The sequence below is a fragment of the Oncorhynchus masou genome, chromosome 21 (assembly GCF_036934945.1).
Source record: "Oncorhynchus masou masou isolate Uvic2021 chromosome 21, UVic_Omas_1.1, whole genome shotgun sequence".
NCBI classification, from domain to species: domain Eukaryota; kingdom Metazoa; phylum Chordata; class Actinopteri; order Salmoniformes; family Salmonidae; genus Oncorhynchus; species Oncorhynchus masou.
In genome coordinates this window covers 15,714,780-15,739,513 of record NC_088232.1, presented here as the reverse complement: position 1 = coordinate 15,739,513, position 24,734 = coordinate 15,714,780, and the positions used below count along the sequence as shown (strand labels likewise).

The window sequence follows — 24,734 nt, the reverse complement described above, 5'->3', positions numbered from 1 at the left end:
AACCCCCACAAGGCCTCACGCAGCCTGGGCATTTCCTGACCAGTTTTTGTTTGTGTGTATTGTGAATAATGACACATCTTTAGGATGCAGCTCATACGGAGTGCATTACCATCATCCTCACGCAGACATCTGTGTTCTCTCTCTCCCTTTCCTAGCCACTGTGCTTCTACATCTGCATTGCTTGCTCTTCGACGTTTCAGGCTGGGTATCTGTATAGCACTTTGTAACAACTGTTGTTGTAAAATGGGCTTTAGAAAATAAATGGGCTTGATTGATTTGATGGGAACAACGGCAGACATTGGCATTTGACACCTGCAACCCTCCTGTTGCCAGCTCACTTCGACAGATTTCTCCCATCAGACCCGGGATTCTAACTGCTAGGCTATCTGCTGCACCTACCAGAATTTGACTTCAATACCAAGTTAAATATCACGATAATTTGTGTTGTTTTTCTATTTCAAAAGTGCGATTTGAGAGTGAAAACCTGACAAAAAAAACACCATCTGAAATTAAGCCCACAACAATGCTTATACACTATATGGAACAGCTGCTCGTTCCATGACAGAGACTGATCAGGTGAATCCAGGTGAAAGCTATGATCCCTTATTGATGTCACTTGTTAAATCCACTTCAAATCAACGTAGATGAAGGAGGAGACAGGTTAGAGAAGGAGAGAAACAATTGAGATATGAGATATGGATTTTGTATGTGCGCCATTCAGAGGGTGAATGGACAAGACAAAAGATTTAGTGCCTTTGAACTGGCCATGGTAGTAGGTGCCAGGCGCACAGGTTTGTGTCAAGCTGCTGGGTTTTTCACACTCAATAGTTTCACCCGTGTGTATCAAGAATTGTTCACCACCCAAAGGACATCCAGTCTACTTGGCAACTTTGGGAAGCATTGGAGTCAACATTGGCCAGCGTCCATGTGGAACACTTGACACCTTGTCGAGTCCATGCCCAATTCCTGGTACTCCCTCTACATATGGTGGCAGACGGCAGGGAGAGGTGAAGGGACTGGTTATTGAGGGGAGTGGTTATTGAGGGGAGATATCTTGCAGCCCGCTGGCTCCACCCCCGAGCCTTATATGGACTTCCTGCCCAAGCCTGTGGATCATTAAGCCAGGGAGCAGTGGAGGATAAGAGGAAGCGGCCTGCAAAAAGGGGCAGAGAATGGAGAGAAAAACTTGATTTATGAAGAGTGGTAGAAGAGAGAACAATATCTGTGAGATTATCCTTTGTGACCTGGATTGTCGGATTGGCTGTTTTAGGATTACCGCTGGAGAACGGAACGGACAACGAGAACAGCTTGTGGACTGAAGTAATTGGTGTACGAAAATCGCTAATAAACTTCTCACTTGCATCATATTTGTGCTACTGGTGCATGTTTTGTTATTGAACTTGGTGACGTGGAAACCCCACACCCTTAAGCCTGCTACAATATGTTATTGTTATTGTTATTCACTGTGTATTTATTCCTTGTGTCACTCTCTTTAACTCTGCATGGTTGAAAAAGGAGTACGCATTTCGCTGTCAGTCGACACCTGTTTACAAAGCAAGTGACAAATAACATTTGATACCACATCAGGAGACCACTTTCAAGGTCTGGCAAAAATCTAAACGAATGCCCACTGGGAACGCCTTTCCATTAGTGGATTTCCAAAATGTGTGACACATTCGATAGAAGAACTGATCAAATTGAAATAACGGACCGTTTGTCATGTTATCGTATCAAAAAAGCACCAACGTTTTGGTACACATGCCCCTACTCATTAAAGAAAGAGGGGGAGGGAGAGAGGAGAGGCAGCAGCATCTACCAATATTTGTAATTGATTAAAGGGCATGTCCACGGAGCACAAAATTAGTTTACAGAGCAGTGCCAAGAGTCCCCTCTGTTCACCTTACTTGCCCTCTCTCCCTCTCTGTAAAACACTTATTTTCCCATCATGCCAGAGTGGGAGAGAGAGAATATGAGGTGTCTGTGAGCTGACAAGTGTCATGTCATTGGGCAGAATACGAAAGAGAGATAAGGGCATCCCTGTCAGCACAGTGTTATCCCTGCTCCTCTCAGCTTCAGGGACTGTGTGTGTTTGTGGACTTAAGGTTAGGGAAAGGGGGAATACCTAGTCAGCTGTACAACTGAATGCCTTGAACTGAAATATGTCTTCCGCATTTAAACCAACCCCTCTGAATCAGAGAGGTGCGGGGGGGGGCTGCCTTAATCGACATCCATGTCTTCGATGCCCGGGGAACAGTGGGTTAAGGATTAGGTTCAAAATCAGATTTTAAGAAACACAATTGTAGAAACAGGCAGGGTTTATGACTGTGGCTGTGGTAACTAACGTCAGTGACGACCCTACTTTGTCAACTGATAGTGGCATTTAGAATTGGTTGGCCTAGGTTATTACCCCTCTAAACATAGACCGGTTCCACACTGAAAATATGCAAAAATATTTGTTTGATCAGAATCATTAAGCTTAGGCCTGCTCACAAACAGATGTCCTGGCCATACAGTGCATAATTTATTTACATTAAAGCCTTATTCTAAAATTGATTCAGAAGCATAAAAAAATAAATAATAATATTTACACACAATACCCAATAATGACAAAGCAAAAACAGGGTTAGAAACGTTTGCAAAAACCCCCCATCATATCACATTTTGAAAAGTATTCAGACCATTATTTAGAAATTTGTTGAAGAACCTTAGACAGCGATCTCTGCAGATCCTCTCAAGCTTTGTCAGGTTTGATCGGAGCCTCGCTGCACAGCTGTTTTCAGGTCTCTCCAGAGACGTTAGATCGGGTTCAACTCTGGCCTCTGGCCAGGCCACTAAATGAACATTAGAGACTTGTCCCAAAGTGGCTTCCATCTGGCCATTCTAACATAAAGGCCTGATCGGTGGAGTGCTGCTCCACAGAGGAACTCAGGAGCTCTGTCAGAGTAACCAAGGCCCTTCTCCCCCGATTGCTCAGTTTGGATGGGCGGCTCTTGGTGGTTCCAAACTTCTTCCATTTAAGAATGATGGAGGCCACTGTGTTCTTGGGGACCGTCATTGCTGCAGCCATTTTTGGTACCTTTCCCCAGATCTGTGCCTCAACACAATGCTGTCTCTGAGCTCTATTGACAATTTCCTCGACCTCATGGCTTGGTTTTGGCTCTGACATGCACTGTCAACTGTGTGACCTTATATAGACAGATGTGTGCCTTTCCAAATCATGTCCAATCAATTGAAGGTATCACAGGTGGACTCCAATCAAGTTGAGGAAATATCTCAAGGATGATCAGAATCAGGATGCAGTTGAGCTCAATTTCAAGTATCATAGCAAAGGGTCTGAAAACTTACGTAAATAAGTTATTCTTGTTCCCAGGCAGACTAAATAACTTTTTTGCCCGCTTTGAGGACAATACAGTGCCACTGACACAGCCTGCAACGAAAACATGCGGCCTCTCCTTCACTGCAGCCGAGGTGAGTAAAACATTTAAACGTGTTAACCCTCGCAAGGCTGCAGGCCCAGACGGCATCCACAGCCGCGTCCTCAGAGCATGCGCAGACCAGCTGGCTGGTGTGTTTACGGACATATTCAATCAATCGCTATACCAGTCTGTTGTTCCCACATACTTCAAGAGGGCCACCATTGTTCCTGTTCCCAAGAAAGCTAAGGTAACTGAGCTAAACAACTACCGCCCCGTAGCACTCACTTCCGTCATCATGAAGTGCTTTGAGAGACTAGTCAAGAACCATATCACCTCCACCCTACCTAACACCCTAGACCCACTCCAATTTGCTTACCGCCCAAATAGGTCCACAGACGACGCAATCTCAACCACACTGCACACTGCCCTAACCCATCTGGACAAGAGGAATACCTATGTGAGAATGCTGTTCATCGACTACAGCTCGGCATTTAACACCATAGTACCCGCCAAGCTCGTCATCAAGCTCGAGACCCTGGGTCTCGACCCCGCCCTGTGCAACTTGGTACTGGACTTCCTGACGGGCCGCCCCCAGGTGGTGAGGGTAGGCAACAACATCTCCACCCCGCTGATCCACTGGGGCCCCACAAGGGTGCGTTCTGAGCCCTCTCCTGTACTCCCTGTTCACCCACGACTACGCGGCCACGCACGCCTCCAACTCAATCATCAACTTTGCGGACGACACAACAGTGGTAGGCTTGATTACCAACAACAACGAGACGGCCTACAGGGAGGAGGTGAGGGCCCTCGGAGTGTGGTGTCAGGACAATAACCTCACACTCAACGTCAACAAAACTAAGGAGATGATTGTGGACTTCAGGAAACAGCAGAGGGAACACCCCCCTATCCACATCGATGGAACAGTAGTGGAGAGGGTAGTAAGTTTTAATTTCCTCGGCATACACATCACAGACAAACTGAATTGGTCCACCCACACAGACAGCATCGTGAAGAAGTGACCTCAGGAGGCTGAAGAAATTCGGCTGGTCACCAAAAGCACTCACAAACTTCTACAGATGCACAACCGAGAGCATCCTGGCGGGCTTACTACCTGCCCTCCAGGACACCTACACCACCCGAAGTTACAGGAAGGCCATAAAGATCATCAAGGACAACACCCACCCGAGCCACTGCCTGTTCACCCCGCTATCATCCAGAAGGCGAGGTCAGTACAGGTGCATCAAAGCTGGGACCGAGGGACTGAAAAACAGCTTCTATCTCAAGGCCATCAGACTGTTAAACAGCAACCACTAACATTGAGTGGCTGCTGCCAACACACTGACTCAACTCCAGCCACTTTAATAATGGGAATTGATGGGAAATGTAAAATATATCACTAGCCACTTTAAACAATGCTACCTAATATAATGTTTACATACCCTACATCATTCATCTCATATGTATAGGTATATACTGTACTCTATCATCTACTGCATCCTTATGTAATACATGTATCACTAGCCACTTTAACTATGCCACTTTGTTTACATACTCATCTCATATGTATATACTGTATTCGATACCGTCTACTGTATCTTGCCTATGCTGCTCTGCACCATCACTCATTCATATCTTTATGTACATATTCTTTATCCCCTTACACTGTGTATAAGAAATTAGTTTTGGAATTGTTAGTTAGATTACTTGTTGGTTATTACTGCATTGTCGGAACTAGAAGCACAAGCATTTCGCTACACTCGCATTAACATCTGATTTGATTTATTACATATTTTATACATCTGCAAAAATGTCTAAAAACCTGTTTTTGCTTTGTCATTATGGGGATTGTGTGTAGATTGATGAGCAAAAAAAGTTCAATCAATTTTAAAATTAGGGTGTTAAGTAACAAAATGTGGAAAAAGTCAAGGGGTTTGAATACTTTCCGAATGCACTGTATTTCATCACCATGCAGTGTTCAATGAAGAATTGTTAATCAATTTAGAACAACAACAAAAAACAGGCATAAACTAAATTGAACATCTGTATATCAAAAAGATAGATAGATTTAGGTTTGTAACCCTGAAAAATGTGTCTTTCAACTTGTAGAGCTGAAAGAGCCTAGTGGTTAGAGCGTTGGACTAGTAACAGGAAGGTTGCAAGTTCAAACCCCCGAGCTGACAAGGTACAAAATCTGTCGTTCTGCCCCTGAACAGGCAGTTAACCCACTGTTCCTAGGCCGTCATTGAAAATAAGAATTTGTTCTTAACTGACTTGCCAAGTAAAAAAAAATAAAAAGAAGAGCACTGTCAAATGATCGCTCGTTTTATTTTATTCTGTTCTATTACATGTTCTTCAGTATAAAATAGGTGTCTTGACTGTGATAAGGTCTTGGGAAATAAGAGCATCTTGTCTGTTAAATTGACCAAACAAGGCTTTGCCATTGCACAGCCATAGGCTTCCACAAGCAAGAGCCACTGCTGATGTTACTACCTTTTGAAGACTGTGTTCCACGATCTAATATAATCATTAAAGTTTCAATAAATTAATCTTAAAATGGTACTTGTTTTTTAAATGAGATATACAGTGGGGCAAAAAAGTATTTAGTCAGCCATCAATTGTGCAAGTTCTCCCACTTAATAAGATGAAAGAGGCATGCAATTTTCATCATAGGTACACTTCAACTATGACAGACAAAATGAGATTATTTTTTTCTCCAGAAAATCACATTGTAGGATTTTTAATTAATTAATTTGCAAATGATGGAAAATAAGTATTTGGTCAATGACCTCTCATTGCCAACAAAGGTTATATAACAAAGTATTGAGATAAACTTTTGTTATTGACCAAATACTTATTTTCCACCATAATTTGCAAACAAATTCATTAAAAATCATACAATGTGATTTTCTGGATTTTTTTTCTTCTCATTTTGTCTGTCATAGTTGAAGTGTTTGGCACCATATTACACCATATTGACTAAGCAGCACGACACAACCCCAGGTATCTCTGTTCTTTCTCAGAGGGGGCTGAAAGAGAGAAAAAAAGGGGGATTCTTTCTCAGGGATCCCCCAGGACAGCTCTTTTTATCATCAGTCTAAAAATAGTAACATCACAGGAGAGAAAGACTGGGGGAAGGACGTCAGTGAGTCTCTCAATCGCTCTCACACACACACAGAGATACAGACTGTGGGTCATATCACAGCAGACCCAAGAAACAGACACACACACAGCTGTCGTCCTGCAGAAAGCTGAAACACTACAGACACAGGACAGGTTCAGACACGCACTCAAACACACAGAGTTAAACAGTGGCCCCTGTGTGTACGTCTGTGCTGTACAAGACATCACGCTGCTAGGGTCCCTCTGATACACCATTCAACCTGTCTGGAGAGCCCTGCATATAATTAATCTCACACACACACACACACACACAAGTTAATAAGGACACAGACCGCAAACAAAAGAGCTGATAAGGAATAGGCATCTACTAATGGCCATTAATTAGAACTCTATTTCTCATTGGGGAGAGAGAGGGAAGGCTCTCTCACACACACAAAGATAATCCAAATCTCATATCACAGTAGACCCAAGAAATAGACATACACGTAATGTTTTTCTATCTTCGTGGGGACCTAAATGTAACCCTATTCCTAAACCTAACCTCTACGCTTAAAATAGCATTTGTCATCATGGGGACGTAGGAAATTTTCCCATCGTGGACCATTTTCCTTGTTTTACTATCCTTGTGGGGAATTTGGGGGATTTTAGGTCTCCACAAGGATAGAACCAACCCACCTTTTCTCGCCCCTGCCCCCCCCCCCCCCCCCCACAGTAACTCAAGTGGCTGAAATATGCTATGAGGCTAACTAAGTCAGTAGGAGGGAACCCAGAGGGAGAATTAGCAGTGTAAAATCGCAATCATGTCCTTCTTTAAGACTGACACACTGTAGCATGCTGGGGAAAATCCCATAGCAAATGTTAACACAGTCTATTAGATGCTAGTCATCAAGGCGTTTAGCATGTTTCTAGCACTACTAATGGCAAATCAATAAATGGCATGCTTGACTCAAACTATTTACACTTTACATGTTCTTTGGCAGCAAACTGACGTGTTTCTGATGGTGCGACGTGGATCAGAAGACTCTAAGCTAATGAAAGGCTAAATCAAATGGTCTTTTCTTGTCCTGTTTCTAAAAACAAAATTGGAAAGCGTGTCACTTAAAGTCAGCATGCATAATACGTTACTACTTGTTGTCAGCATAATACTATTTTGGGGGAGCTTTCCTGCAATCAGCTCATACAAAAGCATTGAATAACAGATTCACTACATGGAACAACAGATAGTCCCCCCCCAAAAAACATCAAGGAAGTGAAGTTTGTTCTGAAGTGTCGGTGTCTTATATCTGAGATACTGAGAAAGACCTCTAGCTCTGTCACCGCAGCTGCGGAAGCAGGACATCGGCATATGCGGTGATTTGAGACACATAGAAAAATAATAATTAATTGACAGATTTTAGGAGGATTTTTTTATTATGCTAATTAGATTTCCACGGGGCGCAGACATTGACTCTAGGGGGTTATGTGTGACTTAGCGATACAACGTAGATATAGAAAGTAAATAGCATAGTGGGTCAGTTTCCGCAACAATAAGCAGCGTGAAGCAGCGTGTGTGACCGTGTGAGAGCACAGGTACTGTGTGTGTGACCGTGTGAGAGACTCTGCTTGTTATTCTATCCTTGAATGTAGAAATGTCACAGATATATTTATTTTTAATTACAAAGCCTTTTCACTAAGATCTATTTTTGTGTTCATTTTTAAATGAAATCTCTTGCATGTTATCAAATACTAACGTCTGTTGGAATATTCAAATAACCGTGCCCATCTCTAGTTGTAATAGAGTCACTTAATTTCTTTCAGCGTGTCCACTCGAAGGCTTGTGTGTACCTGTGTCTTTGTGTGTACGCGTGCAGGTTTGTGCTTCAGTATGTCTGCATGCATGAGTTCCCCTATACCAAAGCTGAAGAACATACGCACATCAAGGTACTTTTTTGGAGGTGCTGGTATTAGAGGTGAACTCATGAAAAATAAAAAGGAAAACGCCACACACATTCATATCCCAGGTGGGGGTGGAAGGTTCTGTATATAGGGGCAGTAATCAGTGACATCCCCATCCTGTTTCAGGTTACAGGAAGTGATGACACTGAGCACTCCTCTATATAGGACATTCCACCCACTCCTGGGATATGAATGCTTGATGAAGCAGCCAGGTCACCCGTGATACAAGTCAGTATTTGACGTCCATCCATGTATGAGGACGTCAGGAGATCACATGGAAACCGGCCTCTAGGGGCAACAATGAGTGCTGTTACCTTCAAGTAGGTTTTGATTTTGCTAAAGCGTTACGGACGGGGATGGCGGATGGGTGTAAGCATCTGCCTCTGATTCCAAAGGTTACAAGTTCAAATAGGTCAGTTAGGATCACAACTTTATTTTAAGAATGTGAAATGTCAGAATAATAGTAGAGACTGATTTATTTCTGCTTTTGTTTCTTTCATCACATTTCCAGTGGGTCAGAAGTTTACATACACTGAATTAGTATTTGGTAGCATTGCCTTTCAATTGTTTAACTTGGGTCAAACATTTTGGGTGGCCTTCCATAACCTTCCCACAATAAGTTGTGGGAATTTTGGCCCATTTCTCCTGAGCTGGTGTAACTGAGTCAGGTTTGTAGGCCTCCTTGCTCACACATGCTTTTTCAGTTCTGCCCACAAATCTTCTATGGGATTGAGGTCAGGGCTATGTGATGGCCACTCCAGTACCTTGACTTTGTTGTCCTTAAGCCATTTTGCCACAGCTTTGGTAGTATGCTTGGGGTCATTGTTCATTTGCGACCAAGCTTTAACTTCCAGACTCCAGACTGATGTCTTAAAATGCTGTTTCAATATATACACATACACATTTCCCTTCCTCATGAAGACATCTATTTGTGAATTGCACCAGTCCCTCCGGCAGCAAAGCACTCCCACAACATGATGCTGCCACCCCCGTGCTTCATGGTTGGGATGGTATTCTTCGGCTTGCAAGCCTCCTTTTGCCTCCAAACATAACGATGGTCATTATGGCCCAACAGTTCCATTATTGTTTCATCAGAACAGAGGACATTGCAAACCGTAGTCTGGATTTTTTTATGGCAGTTTTGGAGCAGTGGCTTTCTTGCTGAGCGGCCTTTCAGGTTATGTCAATATGGGACTTGTTTTACTGTGGATATAGATACTTTTGAACCTGTTTCCTCCAGCATCTTCACAAGGTCTTTTGCTGTTGTTCTGGGATTGATATGCACTTTTGGCACCAATGTATGTTCATCTCTAGGAGACAGAAAACGTCTCTTTCCTGAGCAGTATAACGGCTGTGTGGTCCCATGGTGTTTACACTTGCGTACTATTTTTTGTACAGATGAGCGTGGTACCTTCAGGCATTTGGAAATTGCTCCCAAGGATGAACCAGACTTGTAGAGGTATACCATTTTTTTTCTGAGGTCTTGCCTGATTTCTTTTGATTTTCCCATGATGTCAAGCAAAGAGGCACTGAGTTCGAAGTTAGGCCTTGAAATACATCCACAGGTACACCTCCAATTGACTCAAATTATGTAAATTAGCCTATCAGAAGCTTCTAAAGCGATGACATCATTTTCTGGAATTTTCCAAGCTGTCAACTTAGTGTATGTAAACTTCTGACCCACTGGAATTGTGATACAGTGAATCATAAGTGAAATAATCTGTCTGTAAACAATTGTTGGAAAAATTACTTGTGTCATGCACAAAGTATATGTCCTAACCGACTTGCCAAAACTATAGTTTGTTAACAAGAAATGTGTGCAGTGGTTGAAAAACGAGTTTTAATGACTCCAACCTAAGTGTATGTAAACTTCCGACTTGCTCTCTCAGTGAGGGGAAACCAGCAGCTAATAAGTGAGGTGCCTGATTGAGTAGCCAGCCAAACCCTTAATGAGCCTATTGAATTCAGCTGTGCATGTTCAAGCAAGTGGGCGCGTTCCCGGCTGATTACATGGCTTGTGGTGTAGGTGAGGGCATGGACATTAAGTGGATGAACCTCACTGCGCCACACTCCCTTCTTCTCATGAGGGAAGCCGTCAGGTGACAGGCTGACTACACCGCTCGCGTCGCATGCGTTATTCAATAATTGTGCACGCGCCAAAGAGCGTCTGCGTTGCCAAGGGCAGACCGCGCTGCAAGTCCTGCTTCTCCCATCTCCTTATTGGTTTATAGAAGCAGGTACCCACGTGCCATCTCCTCATTGGTTATACCCACGTGGGTGACTGAAAGACGAACGAGGTCAGTGTGGGTAATGCACCTAATTTATGGTTGTTGCCAATCGCAATATAAAGTCAAGAGAAGAAAAAGCCTGGAAGGAGGAGAGATGACTAGAAATAATTTGGTTGACCGTTTTATGTGTGGATTAATTGGTGGAGTAGAGGACCTTGTGCATTTCAGGTAAAATAACAACTCAATGTTTATATCCCAGGACTAATTAGCTAGCAACAGAAAGCTAGCTAAATAGGACAAATTAGCTAGCAAGCTAGCTAGCTAAATTGCCATAAATGTTTATTGCTTTTCGACCTGTCCCCAAATTAATATAATTGGTTCAGAGTTGGTTTGATATTTTAACCTGCATGTCGTGATCGCGTTTGGTGTGGGGGTACAAAATACATTTATGCTCGATGGCGCACGTGCGCAGCCGGTTTGGGTTTCGTGTAAGGCTTCCAGCTGATGGCTGCGTTCCAGGACGTTAAATATGAATAATGTTTGAATAGCTAAGACCCAGTATACATCCACAGGCAAACCACATGCAGAGCTCAGCTTTCACATATGAATCATATGTAATTGTACCTCTGGAATGGTGATCAAGTTGACATGGGGCATTGTGATGTCATGACTGGTACTCATGCGCGCATGGCATGCAGACACATTGACACACAAACCCCTGAGACTCATCGAGACTGCGAGTCGACACGCTGAAAGAAATTAAGTGCCTCCATTGCAACTCATTGAATTACTATGGTTGCATCCCAAATGGCAGTGTATCCCCTATATAGTGGACTACTTTTGACCACAGCCATTTGGGGCAGAGCCTATTGTTATGGGTACAGTGCTGTGACGTGGGTAATTTAGGTTTAATGGCTCTCATAGGCGCTCTCATAGAAGAATTCAGTAGCATACCTTTACGCCAACCCTCTTCTCTAGGCTGGTTATCTAACGCTGTCAAAGCACCAATGACTTACCACTCCAGCAGGCATACAGTACAGCTACGCCAATGTATCCACTTAACATGGTGTGTCAAGGCACTGGCAATGGTTTGGGTTAGCTGAGTTTTGTAACATAGTGACCATGCTAACGCTAACACAGGCATAGTGTAGCACAGGTCTGTAGCGCAGAGCTAACATAACCATAGTTTAAAATAAAATACATACTGCTTAAAGAGATAGTCAATTGAGAAGACATCCCACAGTCAGAAACACAGCCATGGCCTGACACGGTTTCCTCAAAGACTGTGTAGTGTGTCTGATGAAACAATATAGCAGATGCAAGTTGTCGTGCCTCCAGACACTCCTAATCTGTGTTGTCTGTAATCTCTACTCCTCTCATGGGATTACAAGTCTGGATTGTCATATTCTCTCTCCAAATCCCAGTTTATAAACACACAATCCCCAGTTTATTCCGTCTTAACATCTGCACTGTGCTTGTCATTTAGAAAGAGGAGACCATTGTTTCTATCAAATCATTACAAAGACTCTGCACGGCACTTGGTTGAAAATTGGAAAACTGCAGATGGCTACTGCCTCGCAAGCAACCCACATAAAGACAGTTTACTTTAAATCCGGATAGATAGAGAATTATCTGACGTCATAAAAAGAGTGTATATCTTTGTCTCCATGCACGCAAACACACACTGTACGGGGCCACAGTAGCGGCGGGCCCGGGCATTAGCTGATAGTGAGCGTTATTAGACATAATAAATGAGTCTGTCCGGCCAGGTGAGAATGGATAGAATTATTAACTGGCCCTGGCATCTGTGTAGGTCTGTGTGTGTGTGTGTGGGGGGGGGGGCGCGCGAGTCGCCACCGTGTGTGTAATCAAAAGATTAATGATGGACCAAATAGACTTTTCTCTGGACTCGACCCCGACGTGCACGGCATGGATAAACAGATTTACCTTTTCATTTATCCAACCATAGAGATGATTTGGGAGACAAAAGTTTGGCGAATATATCCAAGACATATATTACGCTGTTAAGAATGCTGATGATGCAGAGTTTTGGATAATCTGTGTGTACTATGTGTATTTGTGCACACACTTCTGTTTATTGTAAAATGATCTATGCAGAGGAAAGTGAACAGATGAGCAGTTCTCTCTCCTCCTCTTGTGTAGGTTTTAATACAACTAACAGTTGGGGAAACAGCATTTTACAGAGTTAAGTGTCCTCCTCTCCATCTCACTCACTCAGCCAGGCTCTCGGAGTTGCTAGCATAATGTAGCGTAGCCTGGCTAGCCTCTGCCTGATGAACCCTCAACAGGGTACTCTCTCTCATCGTCACAACTCTCTCGTTTTCCATCCCTCTTTTTCCTTCTATCGCCATCTCCTTCTCGGTGTTTCGCAATTTAATTGTCTAAACTTTCTCTCACAACGTTTCTCCCATCTAGTTCTCCTTTCTCATTATCTTGCTGTCCTCTTTTGCAACCTCTCATGGGTTCTCGCCCCAACCCTTTACCAATGGGTTCTAGATCCAACCCCTACATCTGCACCCAGCCTCTTGCCCAGTCCCTACTCCAGACCCTCCTATTCTTCTTCATATCATTGGAGAGTGTGGCTGACAGCAATAGTGTTTATGTCATAGTAATAATGAGTGTGTCATCAGGCATAGAGTCACCATACACACTCATCACTCACTGTCTACACACTACGAGAGAGAGAGAATTAAATGATACAGACCTCGAGACATTAATCATACTGATCTTTCACACTGACTGTATCCCTGGGCCTCCTACACACACTCTGGGGCACATTAGAACACAACATCACTGGTGTGTGTGTGTGTGATCAGTATGATTCATGCCTAGAACACAACATCACTGGTGTGTGTGATCAGTATGATTCATGCCTGGGAGTCTATCTTCTTTGTATGTGTGTGTTGATGATCAGTCAAATAATATTTGTGTAATCTATGCTCTCAATCATACTCTCTCCTGCCCTATCTGGCTTTTATTGATCAAACTATAAAGAGCTGGAGGAAGATACAGTCTGATAAGTGTGAGTCAATGAGCATCACTTCAGAGTTACGGGTATCTCTCCAGATGCGTGCATATGTGCACACACACACACACACACACACACACACACACAGGATCACTGACAGCTGTGTGACTAACAGTATTCATAAGTGCATCAATAACAACAGTAACGTGTCTGAGTGTCTACCAGATGGAGCACAGCATCACAGCAGGCTTGCAGGCAGGCAGAATCACTCCTTACCCCTCAGGAGGGCGGGGTTCTTCTATCCATGTAGGGACCTAAAATCCCCTATAGTCCCCACAAGGATAGTAAAACAAGGAAAATTCTCCCTCATTTAGGGTTAGGGTAAGTGTTAGGGTAAATAAGATTTTGAATAGAAATACATTTTTAGGGGCCCATGATGATAGAATAACAAAATGTGTGTGTCTGCATACGTGTGTGTGCGCTTTGCCTGCATGTGTGTGTGCATGCCTGCACGAGTGTGTAACGGCTCCACAGACAACACCTGGGGGCCAAAGCTGATGGAATATTACTAGTGTGACAGACTTACACCGAGAGAAATTATAGCTTGATCCATTACCGCTATGTCCGCCCATTGACTTGCCCATACCTCTGGCCTACTAAGATATGCATGCTAGATGCGTGGGTTGACTCATAACCCGGGCGGGTTCAGGGTCATGAAATATTGGGAAGCAATACCTTTAAAAAAAATCCATAAATGTATCATTCTTGTGCGTAAGTCTAACTTTTAAGGTCTAACTGTGCACGTGCCAAATAGCCTACCCCCCCTATCGCACATAATTTTTGGAATGGGCAAGAAAAATGTCATTGTCAATCTTCAGAGTAAAAAAAAAAAGTTCAGTTGAATTCAATAAGAGAAAAGCTTTGAAACGGAGCTGAAAATAAGAGACGGGAGGGCCAGAAAAGTAGCCCCATGTTTGGGAAAGACTTGGTGAAGTGATAAAAAAAAAGGATGATAGCAGTGCCGGCAGTGTTAGGCACTATACAAATTAGACCGTCACAAGATGGGGACTTAGAAGAGGCCTATGGCACGTCAAGGGATCTGCGGCCTACTGTTTCTGATGGGTTAAATGGAAACGGAAATCTGGACTCTGACAGAAGGTCTATAACCTCACACACAGCCTCAATATTAACTCCTGAAGAATTAAGCATTTCTTGCATCTTGAGAAAACGAGAATGCGCATGAAGATACCGTCTTGTCAAGGTGCCACCTTCATCAGCATCCTAAAAGTTGATAGTATTTCAAACCACATAAAATTGTGACTCGTTTCAGGAAACTAGGAGCATGTCGCACGTACCTACGTCACAGGAGAGCCGTTTGAACGTTAAATAATAATCATTTATTATGCTAGCCATGTATACAAACGGGTAAGGTACCCGAGACGTGAAAATAGCTGTGCAATACAGGTGTGCCAATCTTGTAGCGTCATACCCAAGAAGACTCGAGGCTGTAATCGGTGCCAAAGGTGCTTCATCCAAGTACTGAGTAAAGGGTCTGAATACTTATGTAAATGTGATATTGAAAAACCTGATTTGTCATTATGAGAAATTGTGTGTAGATTGATGAGGGAAATAAAGAGTGTAATCCATATTAGAATAAGGCTGTAACATAACAAAATGTGGAAAAAGTGAAGGTGTCACCATCTCTGCTCCCTCTCTCTGTTCTTTCGCTCTACTGTGTCTCTCCTCCTTGCAATTTCTTACCCTGTTTTCACTCGTCTCTCCCTCTCTCTTTTCTCCCCCTTTCCCCCACCCCCTCGCTCCCATCCTCTCTGTTGCTGTAAAGCAAGGCATGAAATTAACTGTTATGAAGAGTAATGGCTTATTTTGAGGCTGTAGGTGCAGCACTGAAATATACATCTGAAATCCTGTGTGCATATGGGTGTGTGAGTGCAAGTGTTTGTGTGTGTCCATGTTTCGAGGGCACATTGAGGCGTGATTGATTGGATACATAAAGAGTAAGCAAAACGTTTCATTTTAATAGAGATGTATGAAACTAATCAGCAGATCATCAGCCAAATAATCAGCATGTGTGAACTGGAATGGAGCTTTAACCCTGTCCACACACACACGGAAACACACCCACCCACATGGAAACACACCCTAAAACACATCCACACGGAAACACACCCACCCACACGGAAACACACCCACCCACACGGAAACACACCCTGAAACACACCCACACGGAAACACACCCACACGGAAACACATCCACAGCGGAACATGATGTTGCAATGTAATATACTGGCAGGGCTCTATGCTGACTTTTTTTTTTACAAGGAGCACGTGTGCGCCAAATAAATTTAGGTGCACAATATTTTAGGTAATAAAGCTTGAATCCTTACATTTTTCTAGGCACACTGGTGCTCTCAAGTTAAAATTCCAGGTCGCACAGCAAAATATTTACGCGCATATGCGATTAAAATGGTTGCACTCTAGAGCCCTGACTGGCAGCCGTGGCTTGGGTGAGCAGAGGGCAGCAGTCATGTACACGTCTCCTCTTTTTCCTGTCTCTTTCTTCCTCTGTCTCTCATTCTTTCCCAGACATTTAAAAAAGACAAAGAGTGGGGAGAGGAAGAGAACGACCTAAAGAGAGACGGAAAGAAAGAGATGGAAGAAAGAGAGAGCAAGAGAGAGATAGGAAACAATAATTATCTTTCTTTCTATCAGGAAGACATCACACAGTAACAGAAAAACAATAAGAGCAGAGCGGCAATCTCCCAGCCAAAAACCTCAGTGATAACGCACACTTTATTATCAATCAATAAACCATTAGTGTCTCTCTGCTGATTCTGTCAAAAGCCCACACAAGCCACATCCCTGACACACACGCACACACACAGGTGCGTATAAGCATGCATAACGATCAACACAAACAGACAGCGGGGTCAACACACACGTTAACAGATTACAAAAGTGCACGCACAAACCCTCCCAAGTGCATCCCTCCCCCAGACACGCACACACACACACACGTCTGACTGTACGGTATTTATCAAACCAGTCTCCTATGATTCCAACCACGCCTCCCCAGTATTAGCCAGCTCTCCACAGACTCCCATGGCTTTTGTGTTCCACCATTGTGCCTAGGTGTAATGATCGGTATCGCACCCCTGCCAATATGTGCTGCCCAGGCCTGAATGCAGCCGGCAGCCGAGTTAAACAGTACTCTGTCAGACACGGAGCCGCTGCCACGACAATAGGCGGCAAACGAGAATAAATGTAATCCATCTGCAGAGACCAGTCTTTTATATGAAAAAGAGATTTCTTTAATTCCCTCTTCATCTGGTGATGGGGGGGAAGAGGGTGGGAGGGAGGAAGAAAAGGATGGCTGTATAAGACGTCAGCCTAGGAAGCTTCATTTGTTCTCTCTCCCTCTCTCTGCACTGTTTCTTTCTCTGAAGTAGTTTGACGACGTTATGCATTGACGATAGTAAATAGTCAAGTCTGGACTTTTACTGTGGGCCTCACTCACGTTCCCAAAATGAGGACGAAAATGCAGGGAAATACACAGAAGTGAGGATTAGCTCACGATATGGCTCATATTCGATATGCACCAAACAGAAGAAAACAGACAAACAGGGAGGGACTACATGGATTTGCCCAATAACAAACGCTCATTTTCGCTGTTCGTCCCCTAAAAAAATTCTGCTCCGGTGTGACTTAATAAATGAGGCCATGGTGTCGTACCTCATTGACGTTGATGCTGTGTCTCCTCATATAGTCTCTGTCGTTGACCTGGCCTCCCTCGGCAAAGTCCATGGTCAGGATCCGCCTGGTAGACAGGTCCCAGTGGATCTTAGGTACCTGAGAAAGGGATGGAGGAAGGGAGGATGTTTCACAATTGCATGACAACATGATCGCAACCGTTAGAGGAGTTGCTATTCTTTTCCTCCACACCTCCCCAAAACACACAGGCATCATATCTCTCTGCAAACATTCACTATCACACTGATCGATAGTAGCTGCTCTTAATCAATCATGCTCTCTGAACAGTTACACTAAGCCACATTCAACCGAAGCTAAAAGAAGAATAGGGAAATAGACAGTAGACAAATAGACGACAAGGAAAAATATACTGTATACTCCAGCAGCGTAACAACGTGTGTGTGTGTGTACCTTGAGCCAGGGGAAGTGTGCGAGCATGACCGCCACCTTCTCAGCGTTGCGTCCCTCGTTGAGAAAGTCCAGCTCTACAGGCATGTTCTTCTTAGCCTCCTCCACCAGCCACATGAAGGCAAAGTCTGGGAACAGCCAGTGGACCATGTTCAGCAGGACCTAGAGGGGGAACACGCATGTACGCCCGGCACATATATATGCACAGAGACATGCACGCATGCATACACAAATAAACACGAGCGAGAGCGAGAGACAGAGACAAAGAGAGAGAGAGAGACAGAGAGAAAACAGAAAGAGAGACAGGGAGACTGAGAGAAAGACATTATGGAGAGACCATTGATGAGGTAATATGTCAGAAGATACGTCGACGGAAATTGAACACAGAGAGACAGGCATTACCTCCATGACCACGATGTCCTTGGAGCTCTGTGTCTGGACCTTGGGGTGTTGGACCTTCACAGCCACCGTCCTACCATCATGTAACACTGCCTTGTGGACCTGGGCCAGCGACGCCGCGCCCTGGGGTTTCACGTCGAAGGAGATGAACAGATCAGAGAGCTGAGGGAGGGAGAGAGAGAGATAGTTAGAGAGGAGCAGCACCCCCGGGATGTGTGTTTTTGTGTGCATGCATCCATCTGTGTTTGTGTATGCGTGTCTGTGTGCACGTATGTATGTGTGTGTGTTGTGTATAGTTGAGCCCCTTATCAATCAGTGAGTCAGGGCTTTTCTGCATGACTGGCCTTTTCTAATGGAGCCGCAGGAACAACAGCCACCAGGCTGTGTTACAGGCTGTTTCCCTCTCCCCCCTCTTTTTATGAGCAAGAAATACAATGACATCTCTCTACAATTCTGTTCCATCACGTCTTCCATCCGCCTCTCTCACACAAGGCTGGCCTACTGGCTTCATGACTATCCCGCTCTTTTTTTCTCTCTCTCTCCATCTGTCAATTCAACTTAAATCAAAGGGTTTTATTGGAATGGGAAACATATGTTTAAACAATAAATAGAAGTAAAACAAACAAACAATCCGAAATGAACAGTGAATCCCGCTCTCTCTAAAATGGTGGCCCACTGAAAGTCAAGGAGGAGCCAAGGTGAGCCTCTACCCCTCTCTGGCCCCTCTAGGTATGTATGGAACAGGACCGTAGACAGCCAGACAGAGAACAAACATGGGCACAGTTTCACCAAGCTGCACTGTCTATGACACCCAGCCCACACTCATCGAGCCCTTAATATCAAAGACAGCACACTGGGCACTGCAGCAAAGAAACACAGCCCAATGACCCCAAACTACAGACGCATACATACAGTAAACATATTCATGCGAGCAGACACACACACCACACACACACGAACATACAAATGGCACCAATACCTTGTGACATCCAGTGAGAGTTGGATGATATATTGCAAGTCTAGAGGTGTGTTGGTGTTGGGCTGGCTGTCTGGGATTCTGCCCTGTGTGCCAGTCATCACAGGTGTGTGTATGTGTGTGTCAGTCAGGATGGCGACAGGAGTGGACACAGCCAGCCAAACAGGCGGTGAGCGGGCATAAAACAGGCAGCGGAGCGGGCAGAGACAGACCCGGGCGAGAGGCCAGGGTCTGTTTCTGCCCTGCGGTGCCAGGTGAGCTGTGTCACCTGTGCCAGATGACAGGTGGCAATGCCAGGGGGAAAAAGTGGGCACTCCTGGCACGCCTGAGTCCGAAGAGTCACCTTCTCCCATACAGATGGGGGAAACCCAACCTTATACACGACCGTTCAAATGTCTGGAGTCACTTAAGAAATCTGCTCGTTTTTGAAAGAAAAGCACATTGTGTCCGTTAACATAACCTAAAAGTGATCAGAAACAGAAACCTCACATCCTCAACTGGCAGCTTCATTACATTTTCCCAGTGAGGGAAAAAAGTATGATCCCCTGCTGATTTTCGCCACTGACAAAGAAATGAATAGTCTATAATTAACCTGTTAAGGCTCGGGACAATACTGCCCCCTTTGGATGAATTGCGTGCTCATTGTAAACTGAAAAAAAATCTGTCCAAAATTGCTAATATATGCATATAATAATTATTATTGAATAGAAAACACTAAAGCTTCTAAAACCGTTTGAATTATGTCTGTATGTATAGCAGAACTCACAGGGCAGCCAATCTCCCAAACAAGTTTTCTCATCAGGAAAGTTGGGCCAACTTTGACGTCATCGCCCCCACCCTTCCCAACCAGCTATGGATCTGGGAACAGTTTCTATGTCTTCTGCGAGATGTCTTCTATAAGTAGAGCGTTTAATTGTGCAAATCCCGCGAGCTTTGACCCTTTGGCAGGCAAAATATTGTACACGAATTGTACACAGTCATTCCTCCGTTCCAGATTGTCTGAGAGGAATTGCTTTTTTCCGGTTGAATCGCCAATTGTTTTGTACGTTATTAACATCCTAAAGCTTGATTCTGCACTTAGTTTGACCAGTTTAGTCGACATATAATATGTAATTTTGAAGTTTTGATGCGCAACCCCTCGGGACCAGAAGTCATTTTGGATGCATTTCAGCTGGAACTTGTCGCATTTGCTAATACAAAGACACATGACTTGAAACCAAACGATGTTTTGGGTAAGTATGACTCCTTCCACTACATTCTGATTGAAGACCATCAAAGGTAAGGGAATATTTATGTTGTAATTTTGTGTTTCTGTTGACTCCAACATAGCGGAGAAATATTGCTTATGTCTGAGCGCCGTCTCAGATTATTGAATAGTAAACGATTTCTGTAACGTTAAAAAGAAATGTGACAAAGCGATTGCATTAAGAAGCAGTGTAGCTTTCTAACTATATGCAGAACATGTATATTTAGTCAAAGTTTATGATGTGTATTGCTGTTATCTGGCGGAGTTAACTATAATTTCTCCGGACATTTTTTAGCATTTTCTGAACATGGCGTCAATGTAAACAGAGATTTATGGATATAAATTGCACATTATTGAAAAAAACAAATGTACTGTGTAACATGTCCTATTACTGTCATCTGATGAAGATTTTCAAAAGGTTAGTGAATTATTTTTCTTTTAATCCTGCGTTTGTGATTGCATCTTTTGTTCAACAAAATGGCTACATATCGTCTGTGTCTTTGTGGTGGTTTGACATACATATGTGCTATGTTTTCGCCGTAAAACATTTTAGAAATCTGACTCGCTGGGTAGATGAACAAGGTGTTTATCTTTCATTTGAGCTATTGGACTTGTGTGGAGGTTAAATATTTCTAAGAATATTTTTGCATTCTGTGTGCCACTTTTTGAGTTGAGGGGGTCGGGGGGGTGACCTTGGGGAACGTGTAGCGTGGTTTATTTGAACAGTGAGAGACAGAAAACCAACAACAAATATCCTGAAAAACGCATGTCAAAAATGTTATACATTGATTTGCATTTTTATGAGAGAAATAAGTATTTTACCCCCTCTCAATCAGAAAAATTTCTGGCTTCCACATGTCTTTCACTCTTAAAGGGAGTGCTCCTAATCTCATCTTGTTACCTGTATAAATGACACCTGTCCACAGAAGCGATCAGATTCCAAACTCTCCATCATGGCCAAGACCAAAGAGCTCTCCAAGGATGTCAGGGACAAGATTGTAGACCTACACAAGGCTGGAATGGGCTACAAGACCATCACCATGCAGCTTGGTGAGAAGGTGACAACAGTTGGTGCGATTGTTCGCAAATGGAAGAAACACAAAAGAACTCCCTCGGCCTGGGGCTCCATGCAAGATGGAGTTGCAATGATCATGAGAGCGGTGAGGAATCAGCCCAGAACTACACGGGAGGATCTCGTCAATGATCTCAAGGCAGCTGGGACCATAGTCACCAGGAAAACCATTGGTAACACACTTCGCCGTGAAGGACTGAAATCCTGCAGCGCCCGCAAGGTCCCCCTGCTCAAGAAAGCACATATACATGCCCGTCTGAAGTTTGCCAATGAACATCTGAATGATTCAGAGGACAACTGGATGAGAGTGTTGTGGTCAGATGAGACCAAAATGGAGCTATTTGGCATCAACTCAACTCGCCGTGTTTGGAGGAGGAGGAATGCTGCCTATGACCCCAAGAACACCATCCCCAACGTCAAACATGGAGGTGGAAACATTATGCTTTGGGGGTCTTTTCTGCTAAGAGGACAGGACAACTTCACCGCATCAAAGGGACGATGGACGGGGCCATGTACCATCAAATCTTGGGTGAGAACCTCCTTCCCTCAGACAGGGCATCGAAAATGGGTCGTGGATGGGTATTCCAGCATGACAATGACCCAAAACACATGGCCAAGGCAACAAAGGAGTGGCTCAAGAAGAAGCACATTAACGTCCTCCAGACCTTAATCCCATAGAAAATCTGTGGAGGCAGCTGAAGTTGAGTTGCCAAACGCCAGCCTCGAAACGTTAATGACTTGGAGAAGATCTGCAAAGACGAGTGGGACAAAATCCCTCCTGAGATGTGTGCAAACCTGGTGCCCAACTACAAGAAACGTCTGACCTTTGTGATTGCCAACAAGGGTTTTGCCACCAAGTACTAAATCATGTTTTGCAGAGGGGTCAAATTCTTATTTCCTTCATTAAAATTCAAATCAATTTATAACATTTTTGAGATGCGTTTTTCTGGATTTCTTTGTTGTTATTCTGTCTCTCACTGTTCAAATAAACCTACCATTACAATTATAGACTGATCATTTCTTTGTCAGTGGGCAAATGTACAAAATCAGCAGGGGATCAAATACTTTTTCCCCCTCACTGTAGTAGCCGCAAAACACCAGTCTCAATGTTGGCCTTCAAGGCAGAGTTGCAAAGAAAAAGCCATCTCAGACTGGCCAGTAAAAAGAAAAAAAGATTCAGGTGGGCAAAATAACCCGGACACTCGACAGATATGAAAAAATAAAGTGTTATAGACAGACAAATCTAAGTTTGAGGTGTTTGGATCACAAAGAAGAACATTCGTGAGACGCAGAAAAAATGAAAAGATGCTGGAGGAGTGCTTGACGCCATCTGTTAAGCATGGTGGAGGCAATGTGATGGTCTGGGGGTGCTTCGGTGCTGGTAAAGTGGGAGATTTGTACAGGGTAAAAGGGACCTTGAAGTAGGAAGATTTATCACTCCATTTTGCAACGCCGTGCCATACCCTGTGGACAGCGCTTAATTGGAGCCAATTTCCTCTTACAACAGGACAATGACCCAAAGCACAGCTCCAAACTATGCAAGAACTATTTAGGGAAGAAGCAGTCAGCTGGTATTCTGTCTATAATGGAGTGGCCAGCATGGTAACCGGATCTCAACCCTATTGAGCTATTGTGGGAGCAGCTTGACCGTATGGTACGTAAGAAGTGCCCATCAATCCAATCAAACTTGTGGGAGGTGCTTCAGGAAGCATGGGGTGAAATCTCTTCAGATTACCTCAACAAATTGACAACAGAATGCCAAAGGTCTGCAAGGCTGTAACTGCTGCAAATGGAGGATTCTTTGACGAAAGGACACAATTATAATTAAAAATCATTATTTATAACCTTGTCAACATTTCCTACTCATGTATGTTTTCATGGAAAACAAGGACATTTCTAAGTGACCCCAAACTTTTGTAAGGTAGTTTACACACACACACACACACACACACACGACTTCAGAAGGTCTACAATTTTTGGACGATTTCTTTTGATTTTCCCATTATGCCAAGCAAAGAGGCACTGAGTTTGAAGGTAGGCATTGAAATACATCCACAGGTCCACCTCCAGTTGACGCAAATTATGTCAATTAGCCTATCAGAAGCTTATAAAGCCATGACATTTTCTGGAATTTTCCAAGCTGTTTAAAGGCACAGTCAACTTAGTGTATGTATACTTCTGACCCACTGGAACTGTGATACATTGAATTCGAAGTGAAATGATCTGTCTGTAAACAATTGTTGGAAAAATGTATTGTGCCATGCACAAAGTAGATGTCCTGACCGACTTGCCAAAACTATAGTTTGTTAACAAGAAATTTGTGGAGTGGTTGAGTTTAAATGACTTCAAATGTACCTTCTGACCTGCTTAACTGCAGTTGGGGAAAACCCATGACTAAACACAACCAATAGAAAGTGCGCACGCGCACACACACACTCCACAGGAATTTGGCACACATGTGGAAACACATAGCTAGAACAAAGGACGAGCGCACACAGTACTGCTCCAGTACATGGATAAGAGCTAGGCTATATACCACGACTATTTATCAGGCATCTGGTAGCCTAACACTCCTCCCCTCGGGTAGCCGAGCCCATATTTATATTATAAATCTCTTCCAATAACAGTACCGATCTTTCCTCAAGTCTAGTAATGGGTATTCCCTCCTTCATTAATATCACTGATCACCAAACTGGGGGTTACCTTCTCTCCTCCTTCCCCTCTCCCTTCCTCCTCCCTCCCTTCCCTCAGCTGCAGTAGCAGTTGGATCAGTAATTAGCGAAGGGGTTGCGAAGGTTAAGCAGCGACAGTCCTCTGGGACCGGACTCATTACAGTATGCATACAGCCTGCCTGCCTGCGTGTCACATTAAATACACTCCCCACTGAGGCACTCTATTGTGCTGTAATAGCCTGTGTGATAGCCTGTTAACATAACAAGGTGTCACAGGCAATATGCTCCCCTACCGCAACACAGCTATAGGCCTAATGATGGTGGGTGGGATAGTGTGGTAATATAACAAGGTGTCACAGGCAATATGCTTCCCCACACAAAACGATTTATGGTTGGCTATGTATGGTGGTGTATTCACATGTAATATGCTCCCCCCAGGAACAACACTGTATTGTAATAGTTTATAGTATCATACTAGTAAAGGATACTTATTCAATAAGGTGGC

General features: G+C 43.8%; 1 protein-coding gene across 2 annotated transcripts in view; it reads right to left on the bottom strand.

Moving 5' to 3' along the window:
• The window catches only part of adck1 (aarF domain containing kinase 1), a 185,169-nt gene that overhangs the window by 61,755 nt on the left and 98,680 nt on the right, over positions 1-24,734 (bottom strand). For both annotated transcript variants that reach the window (XM_064927552.1, XM_064927551.1), the window contains exons 5-7: positions 18,267-18,425; positions 17,868-18,026; positions 17,439-17,555 (exon numbers count right to left, since the gene is read on the bottom strand). In XM_064927552.1, coding sequence (XP_064783624.1) covers positions 17,439-17,555; positions 17,868-18,026; positions 18,267-18,425 — 435 coding nt within the window. The remainder of the gene's footprint in view (positions 1-17,438; positions 17,556-17,867; positions 18,027-18,266; positions 18,426-24,734) is intronic.